This window comes from Numenius arquata, chromosome 11, assembly GCF_964106895.1.
Source record: "Numenius arquata chromosome 11, bNumArq3.hap1.1, whole genome shotgun sequence".
Classification (NCBI taxonomy): domain Eukaryota; kingdom Metazoa; phylum Chordata; class Aves; order Charadriiformes; family Scolopacidae; genus Numenius; species Numenius arquata.
Window position 1 is genome coordinate 1,373,705 of NC_133586.1, and position 19,449 is coordinate 1,393,153.

General features: G+C 44.1%; 1 protein-coding gene across 1 annotated transcript; it reads right to left on the reverse strand.

The window, feature by feature from the left end:
• Positions 1-430: 430 nt before the first annotated feature.
• On the reverse strand, positions 431-17,226 carry KIF23 (kinesin family member 23). The gene is made up of 22 exons (XM_074155977.1): positions 17,068-17,226; positions 16,799-16,927; positions 14,906-15,011; positions 14,081-14,217; positions 13,357-13,466; positions 12,701-12,871; positions 11,712-11,753; positions 11,163-11,275; positions 10,911-11,032; positions 10,267-10,369; positions 9,890-9,969; positions 9,679-9,798; positions 9,012-9,171; positions 8,318-8,485; positions 7,943-8,100; positions 7,391-7,564; positions 6,992-7,171; positions 4,182-4,412; positions 3,038-3,120; positions 2,696-2,777; positions 2,509-2,579; positions 431-1,249 (listed from the first exon to the last, which is right to left on the reverse strand). The coding sequence occupies exons 1-22, from the start codon at positions 17,224-17,226 to the stop codon at positions 1,234-1,236; spliced, it is 2,715 nt and encodes a 904-aa protein (XP_074012078.1). The 3' UTR covers positions 431-1,233.
• Between the last annotated feature and the right edge of the window lie 2,223 nt (positions 17,227-19,449).

The window sequence follows — 19,449 nt, forward strand, 5'->3', positions numbered from 1 at the left end:
GTTTCCTTAGAATATAAGCCTTTTCATAGTCTATCTGGAAAATAAGTTAGTTTGTACCAGCTGCAAACAGGCACTCACATCAGTCACTTTTTTTCCTTTAAAACATACTTAAAAACCCCAGAACTAGGGGATTTCTAAACTACTTCATAACAAAAGCTTTTTCCTACACTGGAAGAAACTCAGCTTCGGTATCTTTTAACTCACTCAAAACAGAGCCAACTGCCCTTGAAAGCAATCGGCAACCATGAAGATAAGGTTGTCCAAAACATCTCTTGGGGTCCAAGCAGATTCCTCAGGTTAAACCCCAGGAGTGGCCCAAAAGGTGCCTTTATTCACAGCTCATCACACAAGAAGAGGTAAAATGCAGTCCCTACCTAAGGCTTCTGTGGCTTCACACACGCCTAAGTGACAAAAGCATTGTTTGTAAGAGCCATTGAATGAAAATCTTTTATTTTAACATGTTTGCAGAGCCACACGTATAAAGTTCACGCCGTATCTGTGAGAAAATTACCCTTTTACCCCGTATCTACGGATGTAAAACATTTAATTATTTACTCGCGCTAGAAAATAAAGTAGGTCTGATGTCAAGTCACTGCTACTCATCATCTCAGTATTCTTGCTTCGCTGCTATGAAGGTTTGAAGATTGAAATGGTTTTCGCAAGCTGATTTGCATATTAAATAATCAAAGGTAATTCTTCCAAGAAGAAATCCATATTACCGAGCTGTTGCAAGTTATAATAAAATATGAAATGGCATAGAAACACCCCTAAAGTGCGTTACTGCATCTAAATGAATAGCAGCATTTATGCCTCTTCAAAACAGAAGATCTGACAAGGAAGGGATAGTGACCAGAAGAGAAGTATTTTGCACTATAAAAAGCTGCAAAAAAAGAATCCGCAAGGCAAAAGCCTTGTGTCATTAGTCTATAATGACAGAGCTTAATAACAAGGGCTTCATACATACGAGACAGAAGGTGTTCCTCAGAAATCCAGAGGACACGATGGCAGAACTCCCCGACACCTATTGGAAACACACACACCCACACACAGCAGCTTCTTTGGGATAAAAAAAAGAAACAAGTATCTCCCATTTAACCATTGCCCAGCACAGGCCGTTATAGAAATATAAGCCTGTAGTGATAATAAAGCAGTGTGTCAAGTTTATCCCTGGCAACAGATATTACATCAGTCTGATAAAAGTCAAGAGGATTCCACCACAGTACTACGGCAAATTCATGGCTTTCTTCGCCTAAAAAAAAAAAAAAAAAGCCAGATTTTAGAAAAAAAAAAAAGTCAGATTTTACACAGCAGCAGTTTTCCTTAACAGCAGTCAACAGCAAGTTTACCAATTCTGCTGTATTATAAGTGTCACGTGTCCTGTGCTAAGAAATGCTACAATTAACACAAGAAAACTAAAGGGCTTATTTATCAAAAACCAGGACCTTGCTTTCTTTTTTGAACAGCCACGAGCATAAATCAAAGTTTTATTTCAAATTATTTAATAAGTGTAAATAAATACGGGCTCCAACTCAAGGTATAGGCAAACTAAAGGGTTTCCCACAACACTACAAGGCTGCGAGCAGCAGTAGCCACCTCCAGCGGGTCCCACTTCCTAAGAAGAGATGTGATAAAGCGTAGGAAAGGCACGTATTTGTCACCTTGTCAAAGTTTAACAAAACTATCTCGTCTGAAGCGTATCTTTTGTCAGCAAAGTGTTTTCTTAGACGTGGTGCTCAAGTGTTGGGTACTAACCCTACAAACCGCAGGATCGTTTGGCTTTTTTTGTTAGAAATTAGGACTTCTGCGGTGGTAAACTTGCATTTCTGTGTGCAACTGCCACTGATCCCACCGCATTAAAGAATGATAGGGCAACCCTGAAGAATTCAGATTTATCTACGCATTTGAAAGAGAGGAAGTTTTCTTCCAGCTTCCTTAGCAGGTGCCTTCACAATTCCACAGCAGGCAGCAGCTGGAGTATTAGCTACATTCCAGTATACCATTAAGTATACTCCCCAGTTGCCTCAGTTTCCTCCTCCCTAAACCATACTGAAATGAATGCCAAGCTATTTGTAACTTCATTTCATTTAAATTTATCTAAAGATATAAAACTGAGGGTACTTTACTACATCAGCACCTGATAGAGGCTGGGGGAGAGGAAGAAGGTGGATAGAGCTCAGTACTTCGTCACTGCCACGCTTAACCCTCTACATTTCCCTACATCCTACAGTTCCTGGCTTTTCGCAGTTGAGAGAGCACAAGACCAAATTTGACATTTTCTCACTGCACCGAATGCTGAAGTTTTACCCAGAAGTTAGTAAGAGTCTCTTACAGATCTGTCCTGCCCCCAGTTTCCCCACGCTGAACAAGCCCTGCTTATCTCACAGTACCAAGGAGGTATGAACCCCTAAAAACCCAAAGCAGGGAGGGCAGCAAGGTCAAGGGAGGGAAAAAAATAGAGTTATCAGGAATGAATGCAACATTCCAGCTACAAAAGAGAGATGTACTTACTTGGGCTTAGCGTGATGCTCATATCCAGGTCCCAGAGCTGACCCTGCCCTCATCTCCACTGCCACGGAGCACTGAGGAGACACAGAAAATCAGTCTCTACTGCTAACCCCCCCCAAGCTATCAGCATCACCCCAAATTCTCATGCAGATCAAGCACGAGATGTCCCCCTCCTTCCTTTTTAGCTTACCCTGGTTTCTACATCGGTCCATTCTGAGTCCGCAGCATCCTCAGGTGGGTCAGGATTGGAAGGGGATGATCTTCGCTTTCGACTGAAAAAGGATTATGTGGGGGGGAAAACAAGTTAGAAGCGTCACGTATTTTAGCAGATTCTCACACACAATTTCTCAATAAATACCTTGCTCTCAGCAGCTACATATCTGTACACCTCTCTGAGTCACCTTTATGTAATTTCAAATTAGATGCAAAACTTTCTGTTCCACCATTTGGCCCAGCAGCGGTGACACACGCACTATTGCGGTGACTTATATCTCCAGCAGCGTGAGAACCTAAAATTAAGGTGACAACTCACCCGGTTGGAGATTCTTGCTTCAGAGTCTCTATATCCGTGAACTGCACAGCCTGTCCTCCACCCCTGGTTTTGAAAACATCACCCTGGAACCAAAAGCCGTTAAGAAGGTACAGTCACTAGGTCAGTACTACGGCTAAAGCACCAGTTTTCACGTAAAAACTTAAGTGCTTACAGCTTCTTTTCCTTGCAGGTTAGTAGTCAGCAAACACGTGCACAAATACACTCTCCCCCATTATGTATCATATTATGCACAGGACAATAAAGAGCGAACACCATCTGCCCTGATGGTCGCGCAAGATACCCATAGCTCAGTCACTACTGTGACAACGATTTCTGGATCACGATGGCTAAATAATAATACAGTAAATAATACCACAATAATCAGAAGTGGGCTTAGTTTCAATAGTTTCATTCCCCAGCTTGAACAGGTACATGGTCTGCTATGCAAGACTTGGCTTTTGGGAACATCGCTGCAGCCTACAAGGTTCCCTCACAGGAGTGAGGGGCTTTTTGAAACTCAAAAAAAAGAAAAAGAAAAAGGTAATAGTGGAAGGCCTGTGACTACAGGAAAAATGAACCAAAAGCTTCTTGCTACAGATTACAAAGAGCTCCCGATTGGCCTTAGGTAAGTACAGTTGGCATTTTGGGATCGCCAGCGTTCAAAGCCCGGGCTGTCTCACCGATTTGCTTGTCAGTCGACTACTAGAAATGATGTCCTGGAGCATTAGAGCATCCATCACTGCAGCAAGCGAGCTCATAGCGCCAGTGGAAATCAAATAACATTGCTCCAAGACGACCGACTCCACAAAGATTAGCTGCAGCCACAAGTCTAAGAAGCTTTCACTACAAATGGACTATTGCATTTAACTAGAGGAATGAAAACAATTCCTTTCAAGGAAAATGACTGAGAGAAACAAGCTTGTAACAGTTTGAAGTAATGAATGGTATGGGAAATAATGAGAAAGTTCAGGAAAAGCCTTTTCAGACTCCAAAAGCTCCCTTAAATCCAACTGCACAAAACTTTCAAACCAAGTCTCTTCACAGACCGAGTCAAACGTACCCTTCTGTGAGCCCGTCGCGCACACGCTGTCAGAAATAGGCTTTGAGAGGGTTATCGCAAGTTGACGAAGGCATTTGTTTTTACCTTAATTAGCTTTGTTTCAATCTCCCCATCAGAGGCTAGCTCCTGGTGCGTCAGCATGTACTTGTCACACTTAGCTAGTGCCTTTTCACTCGCAGCCGCCACCGTGATGGCGTGGGGGACGTGGGGCTGCATGACTGTTTCGGTGGGCAGATTAGAAGGTGGTTTATGATCTACCCATCTCTCCCCAGCCGAGCGCGAGCGGCGGTGTCTGAGGCGAACCGGAGGCGCGTTCTGATCAGAGTGGGAGAGAATCGGAAGAAATGAGCACATGGGAAATCTCCGAGGGTGGTGTTAACAGAAGTGAACTCAGCAGGTCTGGTTAAGATGTGTTTGTGTGAAGATCAAAGCTTCATTCCTAAAGCGCTTTACAAGTGCATCCTGAAAGGCACCGTTACCAAGAGCCTTGCATAAAATTATTAATGGATTATTTCTGTGCCAATTCCTATTTCTTGTAAATTTTAGCTAAGCGTTGTCCAATCTGTTGCACTCCATACCTAGTAGTTCCCTCAAGGAGGACACCTTTATGTTTGGTAACGCTCCTCCCGAGTTTCCAAATCCAACTAGATTGCTATGAACATATTAACCAACCAGAAAAGAGACATTTATGTTTCCATGGATGCATTCATGGATCAAAATGCATTTTCGAGGTAGCAAAGCGAGCAGACTGAGCACGGATTTCCAACAGCTCTAAAGGATGCAAGACTTCCTAACCCTTCTGAGCCAGCAGAGCAGAGGAAGCGGCCCCTGTCGCAGTGCTGTTGCTTCTCAACTCAGCTGTTGGAAACCCATGAGAAGTGACTGAAGCTCTTATATTTTGATTTTATGAACATTGTCAGTTGCTCAGGGAAATCAGAAAAAAAAACCTGGAAACTCATTTAAAAACCTGGGGCTGCCTTCAAGATCTTTAAATGAGTATTTCCAGACTCTCTCTGTCCTGTTTACATACTAATTCAGACACCTCTGAATCACAGGGAAGCCACAGAACCCAAACCTATGAATGCAAATTGGATCCACTGTATTTTCAGGTGATGAGCCTCAATTGGGATTTCTTTGACCAATAGACAGGAGATTGGATGCACCCATTACAGATAAGCCACTTATAAGTCTAAAGCAGCTCTTCAAAAATGAAATGTATATCGGGAAGCGTGGATTTCAGCCAAAACCTTCCATTAAAATAAAAATTAAAAAAGAATTTCAATACTTTTTCTCCCCCTTTCTAGTGAGCAAGTACTTATTTTTGTTGATGGTTTTTTTGGAAACAATTCTGCCCAGGAGCCTCAGAAGTTTTGTTCTAAGGAGCGGGCACGCTATTACTGGTCACCTTTTCCTGTGGCAGAGCCCACATCCCTCACTCTGCTGACAGTGGTTCGTGCATTAGTTAATTGGAATAGCATTTGCTTTAAAGCCCGTCCCTTACTTCAAAGAGCCAGCAAGCGACAGGAATTGTGAGAACGCTGTCAGAAATGAATCACATCATGATTAAGTCCCCTCCTCTCCAGAAGGTCTCTCAAGAGGCTGGGCTTGTACAATTCTCTTCGATTTACCTGAGCCACAGCGCCAGTGCGACAGACACCACCGATACAAACATTTGCACCAATCAGTTTAATGAGGAAAAAAACCTCCCACCTGTAAGCAAAGCCCCCAGTTTTAAGGCAGATGTGAAAATTAGGGAAGACTATTCTAAGAGAGTTAAGGTTAACAGCCACACAAATGAGATGTCTGCCCAAGCACTATTCCCAGTAGACGTTTGCAGATATGGCTCATGAGACCACCTTTTAAGCTGCCCAAACAGACTATGGGAAATTGCAGGCTGCAAGATAGATTTGAGGAGACAGACACCAGTTAACACACAAGGACTAGGGAATAAGAGTTGCTGCTTCAGATTTCTCTACTAGACTTATCTAGGCACTAGCAAGAAAAACACGTGCTACTTTTAAAAGAGTTTCTAAACATCAAGTTAAGAAGTCATTCTACTGAGTGAGTGAGACTCAACTTTGAAAGCTATGAGAAATACATTTAGGGGAGAACTCCCATCTGTGTTAGGTGTGTTTAATTAAAAGAGGAGCTGATGAACTTTTGAGCCAGACCAAGCAACACTATGTTTAGCTTTTGAGAGGAGCAGCACTAACCCTGCAGCATTGATCCTCTTCTATTTCTAGCTCATCTCTACGCTTGGGAACCTCAATGACTCCAGTCCAGCACATCCCTCGCCTTCTGTCTGAGGTGTTACAGTCTCTACTTTGTCCTGGTTCCTGTTGTCTACTCCTGGCATTGGGAGTGCCACTGGTGTGCTTTTGCAAAGGGGTTTTCTGCTCCCATTCCATAACACAGGATGCCACAGAAATGCTGCTACAAGAATGAGAACGTCTGTGAACCTGCGGGTTGCTGCCGAGCTGCTGGCTGCTGGGGACCTGAGTCATAAAGTTACTAGAAGGCTAGAGAGAACAGGAAAGAAGTTAGTGAACACACAGAACTGGCAACTTCTAAGGCAATAAAACAATGAATCCTGACAATGTCCAGAGTTCCAATTCAGCTATTCAAGCTATGAATAGCTCAGACAGGGACGGTATTGCAGTGACAGCTTTAAGGAATCAGGTATTCTTCCAAAACTAGCAGCATTAGAAGGTATGAGCGCAAATAAAGAGCACCGATAAATACAGGAGACAAGAGGATTCAAAGCAAGCTTAAGTTACCTAAATTCTGTGCTTGGGAACTATTTTCTAACCACTAAAAGGAAGTGACCTGCACTTCAGTTCATTCTTAGATATCTGCTTTTCCCTGTATCAAGAAGTGTTTTAAAGGCAACTTACAGGTACTGGGGAAGGAGACACTGATCTCTGAACAGGCTTCTCTCGGTCTCTCTCCCGTGAAGGCCTCTCAGGCTTTTCCTTTTTTGGTTCAGTAACAATGGCCTTGAGTTGCTTCAGCTTTTCATCTTTGACCCAAAGTTTGTTCTGCATCTCCAGCTGCTTTGCTGCTACACGACGCTCCTACAAAGACAAGCGAGGAAAAGCATGAAGTACCTCACACAAAAGCACAAGGAATTGTGATGGAAGTTTGGAGGGAACAGCATATTCCACGTGGAACAAATTTCTTCCCCACTGAGATACAAGCTATTGGAAATAACAACATTGCAAGTGAAAGAAAGACTTTCCAGATTATGAAGCATGAGGATAAAGAGAAACCCTCACACCCCTCTCAGTACTTACACACTCCCTCTCCCATTTCATGGTCGTTTCTGCCACCATGCCTTGGAATCGTGCCTCCAATCTCCGCTTGTCGGAAGCCTGACGTTGCAACTTCTGGCTCTTGCTTTCCAGTTCTTGCTGAAGATTACGCTTATCTTCTTCATAAATTGTTGCAGTTTTCTCTAAAATCTCGATCTGGAGGAGGAGAGGAAGGACTTGGTTCTTCTTCTTAGAAGTGCAACCATCTAAGCCCAGAATTGCTAGTTCTGTTTGATTGTTGACATAGACTAGAATATATTAGCTGTTGTACAAATATATCCAGATAAATAGTCCACATTCCAAAAAGTTCCAGAAATTTTAAAACTTTCCTTATACCTTACCCATCTTAAAGTATTAAGAAGTGCCAAAAAGAAAGCCAAAAAGCTGAAAGTGTTCAATAAAGTTCCCCACAAAATACTTTTAATCTTGTTTCTAATACCCATCTTGCAAGCGACTTCCGATGTCAAGAAACTTGCCAAATGGTACGTAGAAAAGTGCATTTTGTGGCTGGCTTCAGACTTTGAAAAAACTCACCTTGTATTCCAAAGTTTTAATTTTCTTCTCCAGGCGCTCTATCTCCGTTTTCTGTCTCACTATTGTTTTCTCTTTGTCAGACAGTGTTACTTTAATTTGGTTTTCCTTGGATGCAACACTGCAGTCAAATTCTTGCAGCATTGCTTTCAAGTCAAGCACTGCAAGAGAATTGATATATTTTATCTTCTCAGTGTATCTCCATCATATCAAAAGCAGTTCCTTTCTTCTCCTACCATTTTGAGGCTACCAGTCATTTTATTACCTCAAAAAAGCTTTTTAAATGATCAGTCTAGACAAGATAGTTATTTTATGGTGGTACAGAACAGACCCATGAGTAGTAAGGAGTCACCCAAAAAAATCTAGCTCCACTCTTACCAGCTTTGGAAAACTCCTTTGACAGCATTTGTCGTAGTTTATGGCGTTTCTCCAGGACTTCAATAAGCTTTGGAAGTGTTTGATCATCATTAATATCCAATAGCTCACATGCAGGCAACGGAGGAAAGTTCTGCAGAAACGTTTCCAAAACGGATTGCTCTTCTGGTTCTGTAAGATTTAAAGCCCAGAAGGTCTGTCAGGAAGTTACAGAACAGAGAAATTCCATCTGACAATGCACAGCCACAGATCATCCATCCCACAGTAGCACGAAGCAGACGGAACTTAGAATAATTAATGAGAACTACAAGTTTTCAGAAGAGAGGATAAGTACTGAGAAAAGATTAAATGTGACATTCTTGATTCACTGCTTTATAATACACCTCCAGGCAACTCTTGATTTCTAGAGTACGCCCTAAGCATCCCAGAACATCCAAGTATCATCCCCAGCACAATTGCCTTTCAGAGGCTCCAATAACGGGACCATGAATTCAACTCCTCACCAATAACACACAGTAACTGAGCTTACACTGCAAGTAGCACCGTGGTATGAAAACAGCAGGACCTATTGCAGAGAAGGCTCACAATTAAGTTCCTTTGGCACTTTCAAGGCTCAAATAACTTGTTTTAAAATAACCTTCAACTCCTAACAGCAGAAAAAGCCCGTGCTGTAATCACCTGTTGTTCTAGTATTTACCTCCATCTATGGGGCCGCCCCGCAGCTCCAGCTTCCGCGAGAGTTCCTCCTGGAAAGCCTGATTCCTGAAGCGCCGTCCCGGCGTTAAGCCACAGAGCGGTCTGTCAACAGGTCTCGTAACTTCCACTTCCTGCGTCATTTCTGCAAAGCGCATGACTTGCTACAAAAGAATATAAAAAAAAAAAGCAAGCTCAACAGCAAAACTAACCAGAAACAGCCCAACAGACATTTGAAAGTGATACCTTAGGTCAGTAAAAGCAGTAGAGGAGACATTATCAAGCCATAATCTCCAGCAGTTCCCAGGCAGATAGCTGACATCCTGCAGAACAACCAGAAACCTTCCCAGTAACACCCCCGTGAACCCAGTGCCCAAGGAACCACGAAACCAATTGCAAGTACCATCGCAGTGGGGATTAAGCCTCAATATGGCTCTTTGGACTTCTGTAATTAAGAGAAGCCTCTCCTATTTTACAAGCAAGTAGCAGTTGTAATGTTTAAGAGGAGAAAATAAGACTTAGAGGGCACATTCACCTTACAATATTGTAAGTGTCCAAGCAACAAATTTATCATTCCTCTCATCTACTAACAAAGTACAAGAATTTAGTGACAAACATGGGAAAAAAAAAAAGAGTAGGAGGGAATGAGGTAAGATCTGCAAGGAAGTTACCAAGCTCTCCTCGTAGTCCTCGGCTTTAGGATTAACACATACAATCATACGCACTTTTCCTTCACCATCAAAATAGTTCTTGAAGAGATGAGTCAGTTTGGAGTCTCTATACGGAACCATCTGAAAATAAAAGCACATGAAAGATCTAGTAAGCTTTCATTACACCAGTTCTTAGTCAAATCAAAAGATAATTAAATAATGAGTTGCATACCTTATTTATTCCATACATCTGGTTTTCCCTTAGAACTTCAATACATGTTCTTAATGTCATTAGTGATTGATTAATATTACCTTAAAAAAAGAAAACAAGACAAAAAACTCTGTAAGCAGCTGTTTGGATAACATTCCCAAATTATCTGGCAATTTACTTAAGAATAAATTGCATGGACTTAAGTTTTATTTGTTATAGATAACTGCTCCAACCGATCTAAGCACCAGAATAAGTGCTACTAAACTTGTGGTTTCCAAACTGGAGGATTTAGGGTCATTAAATTAGAGAAGTGAATAGTTTGGTTCTTCCTGGGAGGTCTTTACGAGGAGCACATACGAGCACATAACATTCCCAGGCTGTCTGAGGGCGGTACGTACCTGCTTCTCGCAGCCTGTTCCCTTCCGCTTTTGTTCTGTTCGTTCTTTCACTTCCAGCCAGATCCACTAAAGACAGTTGGCTTAAAACGATCTGTTCTTTCTCCTGTTACAGAAAACAAGTTATCTTGGGCTAATTATTAGCAATATATTCCTTCTAATGGGGTACAAGGAACACCCCACTCCCCCAACCCTAAACCAGCAAGTACACTTAAAACTATGCTTTGAAATAACATCTGAGGGTGTTTTTGTAGCCCTTAATGCAAGCAGCTGTGCACCACTGGCTATTTCTGTGAATTTTAGCAGATCCTTTCTGTTTTGTCCACAGGATTGAACAAGGGGAGCTGTTATATCAAATCCTCCAGGTTTTGGATTCTTAACAGAATCCACTTAACTGTTCTCGCTCGAAAGAAGCGGAGTTAAAGACCAAAGGAATAAACAGCTCTGCACACTGTTTTAATGCTCTACTTACTTTCATTACAGAAAGACAACCAACTCTGCCTAAGATTAGAAAATTAATAATTTTGATTTTCTTCAAAATGAAATTGCTGTAACTGTTTTGGCAGGCCCCGCTGCAAGGTCCCCCACCTTTTCTAACCTACAAACACCCACCCAGTTTCCCTTTCACAGCCTGCCCTGGGACTCACCTGTAGCACGTTATCTCCATCCGCATCCAGGGGCGCCTGGGCCAGCTTTATTATAAAAACACTGTGAGAGCGACTAGATTCTCGATTCAGCTGAGTGTTTGCAATATGCCTCTTCTTTTGACCTGTTGAAAAGAACAAAAACAAGCCCTTCAAAAAACCTGGTCTATTTAACAGACTTGGACCTGGCAAAGGCAGTTTTGTTTTCAGCATGAACACACCCGGGCTCAATTTAAGTTATATTTTGAGATTTACCTCTCCAAAACACTTCAAAAGCTTCTTCCGTAGATTTCACTTCTACCTCTGTGCATCCCATGACGTACATGTTGTGATTCTGGTCCTCACGAAGTATTTTGGATTGTGGAGGTCTTCAGGAAAGGGAGGAAATAAAAAAAAAACCCATATTGAGTAGAGTCTCCTTAAAACAATACATTGTATCATGCAAATTTTCTTTTGTTTAAGTACAGAATTCAGACTGAATATGCCAATTATCCACACAGCAGATGGAAAAGGAAGTACGAGTACACAGACACACACTCAGCAGAGATTAGTTACACTTCAGCTACTGCTTTAATTTAGAAGCTACGTTTAATGGCAATTCTCACTGCAAGTCATGGCTTTGGATGGCAGCTATTGTTTTTTCTACATGCACACACTCCTACAGAAGCAAGACGGCTCCGACAGCGTTCTAGATTGGCTAGCAAAGCAAGAGGACATAGGGAGTCAGCCCGAGTTCTTTTTCTGCTTCTACTAAAAGGGAAATTTCACTTCTCAATATCGGCAATAATCCGCTTATGCACATACATAAAGTCACCATTTCGCAGAGGAGTGTTGCAATTGTTCCACCTACCAAAAAAACAGGGTTAAAAAAAATATTCAGTCATTCAGCTCATGTCTAAAAAAAAAAAATCTTTTCATATGTAATGCACTACAGCTTCCATAAATAGGAATAATCCAAGATTCTTCACAGGCTGATTTTTGGACAGAAGAGCAATACTAAACCAAATCATTTCATTCTTCTTTCAAAAGCATTCACAGACATTTAAAGTCATTTCCAATTAGTACTCTGGAGGCAGCTCTCGATGTTTCAGAGCAATAGCACGTTTTGCTCTACTTAGTCTTTGCAAATCACCCAACTCTTTAATTAACACATGTACCAATGGATAAGCCTAGGGTTTTCTTTAATGGATTTAGAATTCAAAAAAATATATATTCCAAGTTTAATTTGCAGACTGTTTTTCCCAAGTTCTCAAGATTTACTGATTTTTTGACAGCAGCCAAGTACACGTCTGCCCAAAAAATACCCAGAATTTCATTTACGAGACTATTCATTTCTGTTTCTATGGAAGTGATTGGCATCAAGTGAAATAATATGCAAACTCACATTAACTGTAAAGCAACAGCAAAATAGCAACTGCCATCCAATACACTTTCCCGGAGAAAAACGGCAGCTAGGGAATGGCTTACTCTTCAAGCTGCAGTTGCCTGCTACTCACAGAATAGCAGGAATAGACTTAAAATCTCAGTGGGACACAACACATTGCCTGACAAATTATATATTTGCTTATTAATCTCCCGTTATAACGGGGAAGGGAGCATCAAGAGAACAACCATCAGTACTTGGCACACTTAAATGCCATTATCTGGACTCCTTTGCCATCACCTTTTTCACATGAGTTTTTAAGCCATTCCAAGAATTGACCCAGATTCACCAAAACTACAGCGGCAAAGACATAGTTTAGTTGCCACAAAAGCGTAACTGAAATAAGAGTAACCATCTTCATAAAACTCACTTTGGTTTTATAGGCTCAAAGGGGGCTTCCTCCAAGAGGTCATAGATGTAGTTGTTGTAGATCTCGATATAGGAGACAAAGACGCTGTAGACATTATCTTCATCAACTTCTTCCACTTTGCAGTGATCTTGCACATTGATCATATCGGCAATTTCTGGGTCTATTTGTCGCCTGTTGAACACACAATAAGTGATTCTAGTGGAGCATCACATCCACTCACATTAGATTAAAAAAAAAAAAGACTCTCAAAAGTTGAAGTAGATAAACTTTCATCTGACACTGCTCCACTGGGCTGCAGTAAGAAATGCCTTGCAAAATTCCTGGAGAATCAACATTTCCATCCTCCATTCAGCAATCTCACTATTTTGCAAAATATACCCAAGTTTAACTTCACGGTATTTCTACTCAGCAAATACTCAGGGGTCAGCAGGTACAAAAAGAAAAAAAAAAAAAGACTTCTGTTGCCCACTTCTAAGTCTTCTAATACTTAATTATGCACTTGCTCAAACCACATGACATGTACTAACATTCCATTAATACCTTCCCTTCATTTTTCTCAAGGAAAGGATAAAGAGACCAAGGTAAGTTAAAACCACAGCAAGGGAATACCACTTATATTAACGAAACGCATTCTGCACATTACACTAGTTACTTACTTGCCCGATGGAGTTTTGGGAACAGGCATGGCATCTCTTTTCTGGCGCTCTAACAGAGCATCCACTTCACACTGGACATCCACACCGTTCTTGTCATCAAGCTTAAAAACCTAAGCAGGGAGTATCGGGCATTTAGACAATGTAACGTAAAGAACAGAAGGCGTTGGCCAGCAAAACCAGTTATTTGATCAAGCTGTCTGGCAACACACACACACCATGGCCCTCGCTACCGCTCCATCTGCTGGCTAACGCGAAGTACATCTGACAGAAAACAGCTATTTCCCAGATAACAATATTTCATAAAAGCTCCCACGCTACCACACAAAAGACTTACTTCAAATGCTTTTAAGATACCAAAACTCCAGAGATGTTTGACCACAAGAAAAGCTTCACATTCTCTCCCATAATACTTTAGATATCGTTCTGCGGATTTTGTATCTTGTGGCTGGATTTCATTCCATAACTCAGGAAGCTTCCTCTTTCCTTTTCTTGTTTTAAAAAAGTTAATTGAAGAACGAGTGACAATTATAAGGACAGCGAGACCACACGTCTTCGTGAAACATCTGTCCCAGCTACTACACCTGCCTCCTTGGCCCTGCTCTTGACAGCTCAAGGGGATGGGTTTTTTTGGTTGCTTTTCTCTGTAAAGCACTTTAGAAGACAGGAGATAAACGCTTTGAACAGAACTTTTTATCTGGTGGAGAATTCAGTGCAAACTACTCACAAATCGCTTGGCCTGGAAGGGTCCTATACTGTTGAAGATCATGTCCAAACACCGCGGGAGGAGTCCTCCATCACCAGGAGAGCCTGTCATGGTGTGTGTTTTTCCGCTGCCTGTCACGCCATATGTAAAAAGGAGACCTAGGAGGGACAGTTATACAGTCACGTTTTGCTGTCTCAAGAAAAAAAAAAAAAGCTCAGTTACAATCATATGCTCTGTCTTTCTTGGGTCAAATGTATTTAGAAAACACAAGGACGCTTTTTGAACAATTAACAATAAACGACTCCAGCCCATCAAAAGCCACTGTCATCACTGGTGTTTGCATCTCTCCTTGACAGCTACTTCAACTCCAACTGACAGTACCTATTGTCCTCTCCAGGAGGAGCACGTTTGGAAGCCAAAATGGAAGGAAGCCCCTAAATCCCAGGCGTAGGAGGTTGATTTGAGTGTTACTGAGGAGTCTGACGTAAGCCAGGTATTTCAAGGCCCAACACCGTGATATCGAACCCCGCCCAGGAGATCAAGCCCTACAAATTGATTTATTTCTGTAGTCATTCTTTAGCTGGGTAAGTCATCTTTTTTCTGTAGAAGAAAAGCTTCTCCAGTTAACGATGTACAAAAAGATTAGACCTTGACACAAGTAACACACACATCAGAACAAAGGTCAACAGGATGTTGTACGGGGCAGCTATTCTCAAATAAACACACAAGGTGTATGTGTTTTTACTTAGATGAGCTAAGAAACCTTAAGACACACGAAATCATAGCAATATAAGAAACTCCAGAGTAGACACACAGAAAAGTGGTAGGGAACAAAAACTAGCTCACCATTTTTCCCACGAATGAGATCTTCCACTAGAGGTTTAGCCACCACATCAAAAAGCTTCTTCTGAGCAACAAGGGTGCCAAACACTTCTTTAAAAGAATACTGCGTCTGAAGAAAAAAAGATACATCATCCTAAACCTTAAGTATCCCTGTCCAGAGGCCCATTGGTTCAAAATGCTTCATTGTTTCCTACCTCAGAACTGCTTTCCATCTGCTTACCAGGACGATAAAGATTCTAATTTAGGATTATATCAGTATTTGAACATGGGCAGTTACCCCAATGTAACTATTCTGCTTGCACACCTCTGCCGGGGTGTCGCTTCAGGGATTAGTCGAGATTAAAATTTGTTCTTTGCTTTTTATCCATGGTTTAGTGGTTGCTCCTGCACCAGCTCACACAAGAACAAAGAGCAGCAACAGTCTCATTCTTACAGAGCTCAAGTCCAGAAATAACCAGCACCATCACAAAGCCTGACCTCCCAGCAACGAGAGAATCCCAGTTTCCAGCTTCAAGCTCAAATTTCTCTTTGAGCTCCCACCATCATCTACACAAGAACTAAGCAAAGCAACACCCACAACAGCCAAAGTCAGGTCGTTACAGCATTTAATAATTTTGTTTGAAGTTTGTGCCATTTTCTGTCTAGCCCCAGTTTCCAGCCATCAGTTTTCAATATACTTTTTTTTTTGATGAATCTGGTCATTTTTCAACCAAAACACCTGCTCACAAAAATATTTGAATTTTAAGATTTTGAGCAAAACTTTGTTTACCAAACTTTTAATTAATCTTCACCCATTGAAGATGATCGGAGGGCTGGAGCACCTCCCCTGTGAAGACAGGCTGAGAGAGCTGGGGTTGTTCAGCCTGGAGAAGAGAAGGCTCCGGGGAGACCTCATAGCAGCCTTCCAATATCTGAAGGGAGCCTACAGGAGAGCCGGAGAGGGCTCCTTGTCAGGAGATGTAGTGACAGGACAAGGGGTAATGGTTTTAAATTGGAAGAGGAGAGATTTAGATTAGATATTAGGAGGAGATTCTTTACTGTGAGGGTGGTGAGGCACTGGAACAGGTTGCCCAGGGAAGCTGTGGATGCCCCATCCCTGGAAGTGTTTAAGGCCAGGCTGGATGGGGCTTCGAGCAACCTGCTCTAGTGGAGGTGTCCCTGCCCAGGGCAGGGGGTTGGAACTCGATGATCTTTAAGGTCCCTTCCAACTCTGACCATTCTATGATTCTATTTTATTTAAGCCTTTGAAGGTTTCTTATGTACTTCCTATAAGAATTTCCCATACTGAACTTGGCAACTAAGTATTCTGTAGTGATCAAAGCCACTATGAACTGCTCTGTGACCTGCTCTCTACTTTTCCCCCCTTCATGATATTTCACCACTTTGTATACATAATCTACAGCTTCCCCTTCATTCTATAAATAGGGGAACACTGCTTTTTGTGCAACTTCAGTCTGGGATAAATCAACTCAGTTAATTCATTTGTGTCTGGCTTAGCTTCGAGCTGGTTTCCTTTCAATTAGGCCGATGTGAAAAAGTCCTTCAAACAGTCTAAATATTTGCCAGCATTGCTTTTGCTCCTTTTGCCCTCTCCCTGCATAAGAAGCCATTTCTTACGTAGAAAACATATATAATGGCCAAGAGGGCATTTTTTTCTCTAGGTAGCTTTCTGGTTTTGGAAAATTCGCTTTTCCAAAAGATTCGCTTTTTTCCAAAAAAGCGCAAACTGCTGATTTGCAGGCTGCAAGAGACACCGCAAGCCAGAGGAAAACATCGACAGCAGAGAAAAAGACCTCGATCCCTAACTCCAGGTTGGAAGGCAGCCCCTTCAGCCGAGCACAGCCCCAGGGAGGAGGGCATACGCACGGATGCCCCCGCCGCCCCCCAGGCCGTTACCTCCCGGTACTCCCCGTTGCGGAATATCCTGTATCCGTCGGGCGGGTGGATCTGCACGGTGGTCTCGTCGATCACCTCGATGCAGCACTCCTGGTCCGGGCGGCCGAGCGGCCGCACCCTGCAGTACACCTGGGGGAGGAGAGGGGAGGGACAAAGGGCCCGTCGTCCCTCAGAGCAGCCCCGGAGGGCGGCAGAGACCGAGCCCCCAGGGCCCCTCACCACAGCCCGCCCCGCCCGGCGCCCCCGCCTCAGCCGGGCCCCGCACTCACCCCCACGGGATCCTTCAGGCTGGGGTTGGACGGCTTCTTCAGCGCCGGCCTCCGCGGCTTCTTGGCCCTGCTGTGAGAAGGCGTGAGGGGCGGCCCGGCAAGACCGGACCGGGCCGGGCGGACCCGGGCCCAACCGTAGCCCGCCGGACCCGGACCCATCCGGGCCCCGCCGCCGAGTAGGGGCTGGGGGGACGACTTACGCCGGCTGCATATCGAGGGGTGTCGCGGCGAGGGGGGTGCGGGGGGGCCGCTTGTCGCGATCGAGGCGGGTGCTGCCGCCGCACCGCCCGGGCTCCGCCACTGCCTCCGACCGGCAGCCCCGCGCGCTCGCTGCGCTTCAAATTTAGCCAATCAGCGGGCGCGACGCGGCGAGCGTCACCACGCAGCGCACGGCGGAGACGCAGGGGCGTGGGGCCGCAAGCGTCGCCATGGCGACGCCAACGGGCGCGGCCCTGGAGCGCGGCCGCCCCCTGCTGGGCCCCGTGGAGCCGCGGCCGCCCGGGGCGGGGAGGAGGCGGCAGCGGTGGGGGCCGATTCCCGGCCCCAGGGCCTGGGAGCCCCGAAGCCAGGCGGGACCCGGGCCCGGAGGGAGCACCGGGAGCCCCGAGGCCTCGCCGCGGCCTGCGGTGATCCCCGGGGCCTGGCTCGGTGGTGCTCCCGCCTGGATGGGCCCAGAGCTGGGCCTGGAGGCGGGAGCCAGGCCCTGCCTCAGGAAAAGGGCTGAACCCTCTGTGCCCAGGGCTCTGGGTGCCGCACAGGGGAGCGGGAAGCCGCCCCTCTGCACTCCGCCTTCCCACCCCGGGTCCGCTTCTCCAGCAGCCAGCCCGCCATACGCCGACGCAGGGATGGAGACAAGATGTTGCTGGAGTTCAGGGCCCGGGCTTCAGGCTGGGCCCAGAGGGCCGCTCCCTGGGCTGCGATTTGTCTTGTATTTGCCTGTTTAGCAGCTTAGTGTAAATAAAGGTCGGGGCTTAGGAAGAGAGGTGTAATCCAGCAAGTTCACTGTGCCAGGGCCTCCCTGTGGCTGAGCCGCTACCTGCCTGGAGGTAAATTACTTAATTTCTAGGCCGCAGGAAATCCTTACTGGTGGAAAACAAAGCCTAAAAGGTGAAGTTACAACACACATAAAAAGCCCAGCCAAGCAAGATCATTAAAGACCTGTTTCCTGACAAGGAAACACACTTCTAATTCAAATGGGGAAACTGGGGTAAAGGATGAAGTAACTTGGGTTTGAACCCTGTGTAGCAGCTCTGAGGGCCTCCCGTGGGTTGAATTCAATCTCGGTTAAACCACCGATTCCAGTGTTTTAAAATACATCAAAACAGATGGATTTCTTAACGTTCTCGTAAGAGGCATCAAGGATACAAATGGCAAAGGAGCAGAACCAGAGCCCCGTGTGCAGTCCCACCGTCACTGAGCACCTCGTGAGCCACGACCCTCCTTGCCCTGCACCCTAAAGCTGGTAAGATGGGGCTGCCACCCTAAAAAGTGGGCTGGATTCCCAAAGCTCTGGGAGCTAATGGATAACAGAGCCCGGAACTGCACTTCTCACAGCAAAAAGCTCCTCTGACTCCCGCGGCAGGGTCTTGCTTCTTGTCGATCCCAGCAGACAGTCCTAGCTCCTGCCACAATCGTGTCCATACCCTCGTTCCTGCTCATTTAAACCCACCTTATGCGTTATACTCTTCTGGAAGAAGACACACATCTTTTGGATTAAGCATTACTCAGGAATATTCAGATTCAGCTCTTACTTCAACCCAATGGAACTCAATAGACCTGTGATATTCTCTGGGATTTGGTCATAAAGTTAATAGTTCTGTTTGGGCTTTGCTGTGGGTTGGGCGCAGACACACGACAAAACACCGTGTTCCAACAAATAAATATCCTGTATTATTTACTTGTAACAATTTGACACAGTTTTTATTTCTTTCTGTGAATAAAATTTAATACATTGAATAGACTTTTGAAGGCCTGTCTCCAGCTGAAGGAGGAATCTGGCTGACCTGTGCCTCTTCAACATCAAACGTTCACTTGTTCAGTGTGTAAAGTACGTGCCCAACCAAGGGTCCGTGCAAAGCGCTGCAGGATCCAGAGGGATTATGGTAGTGTGTAATACAGTGTTATATTTTTTTATGTAGTTTTCCTACAAATGATTTCACCTGAAGAGGACGGAAGGACTTTCTAAATTCAAAAGTTAAACCACCAAGAAAAAAAGGTATAATGATTCATGTAGGTTTTACAGACTCTTAAATCACGTCTTGCAGGCACAGCCAGATTCCTTTCCGGTCACACGAGTACACAAGGTAAATAAGCTTTGCAATTATCAGCAATTATCTCTGAAGTGATTAATTTTCCCAGACAGTGTTTTGATGAAACTATACA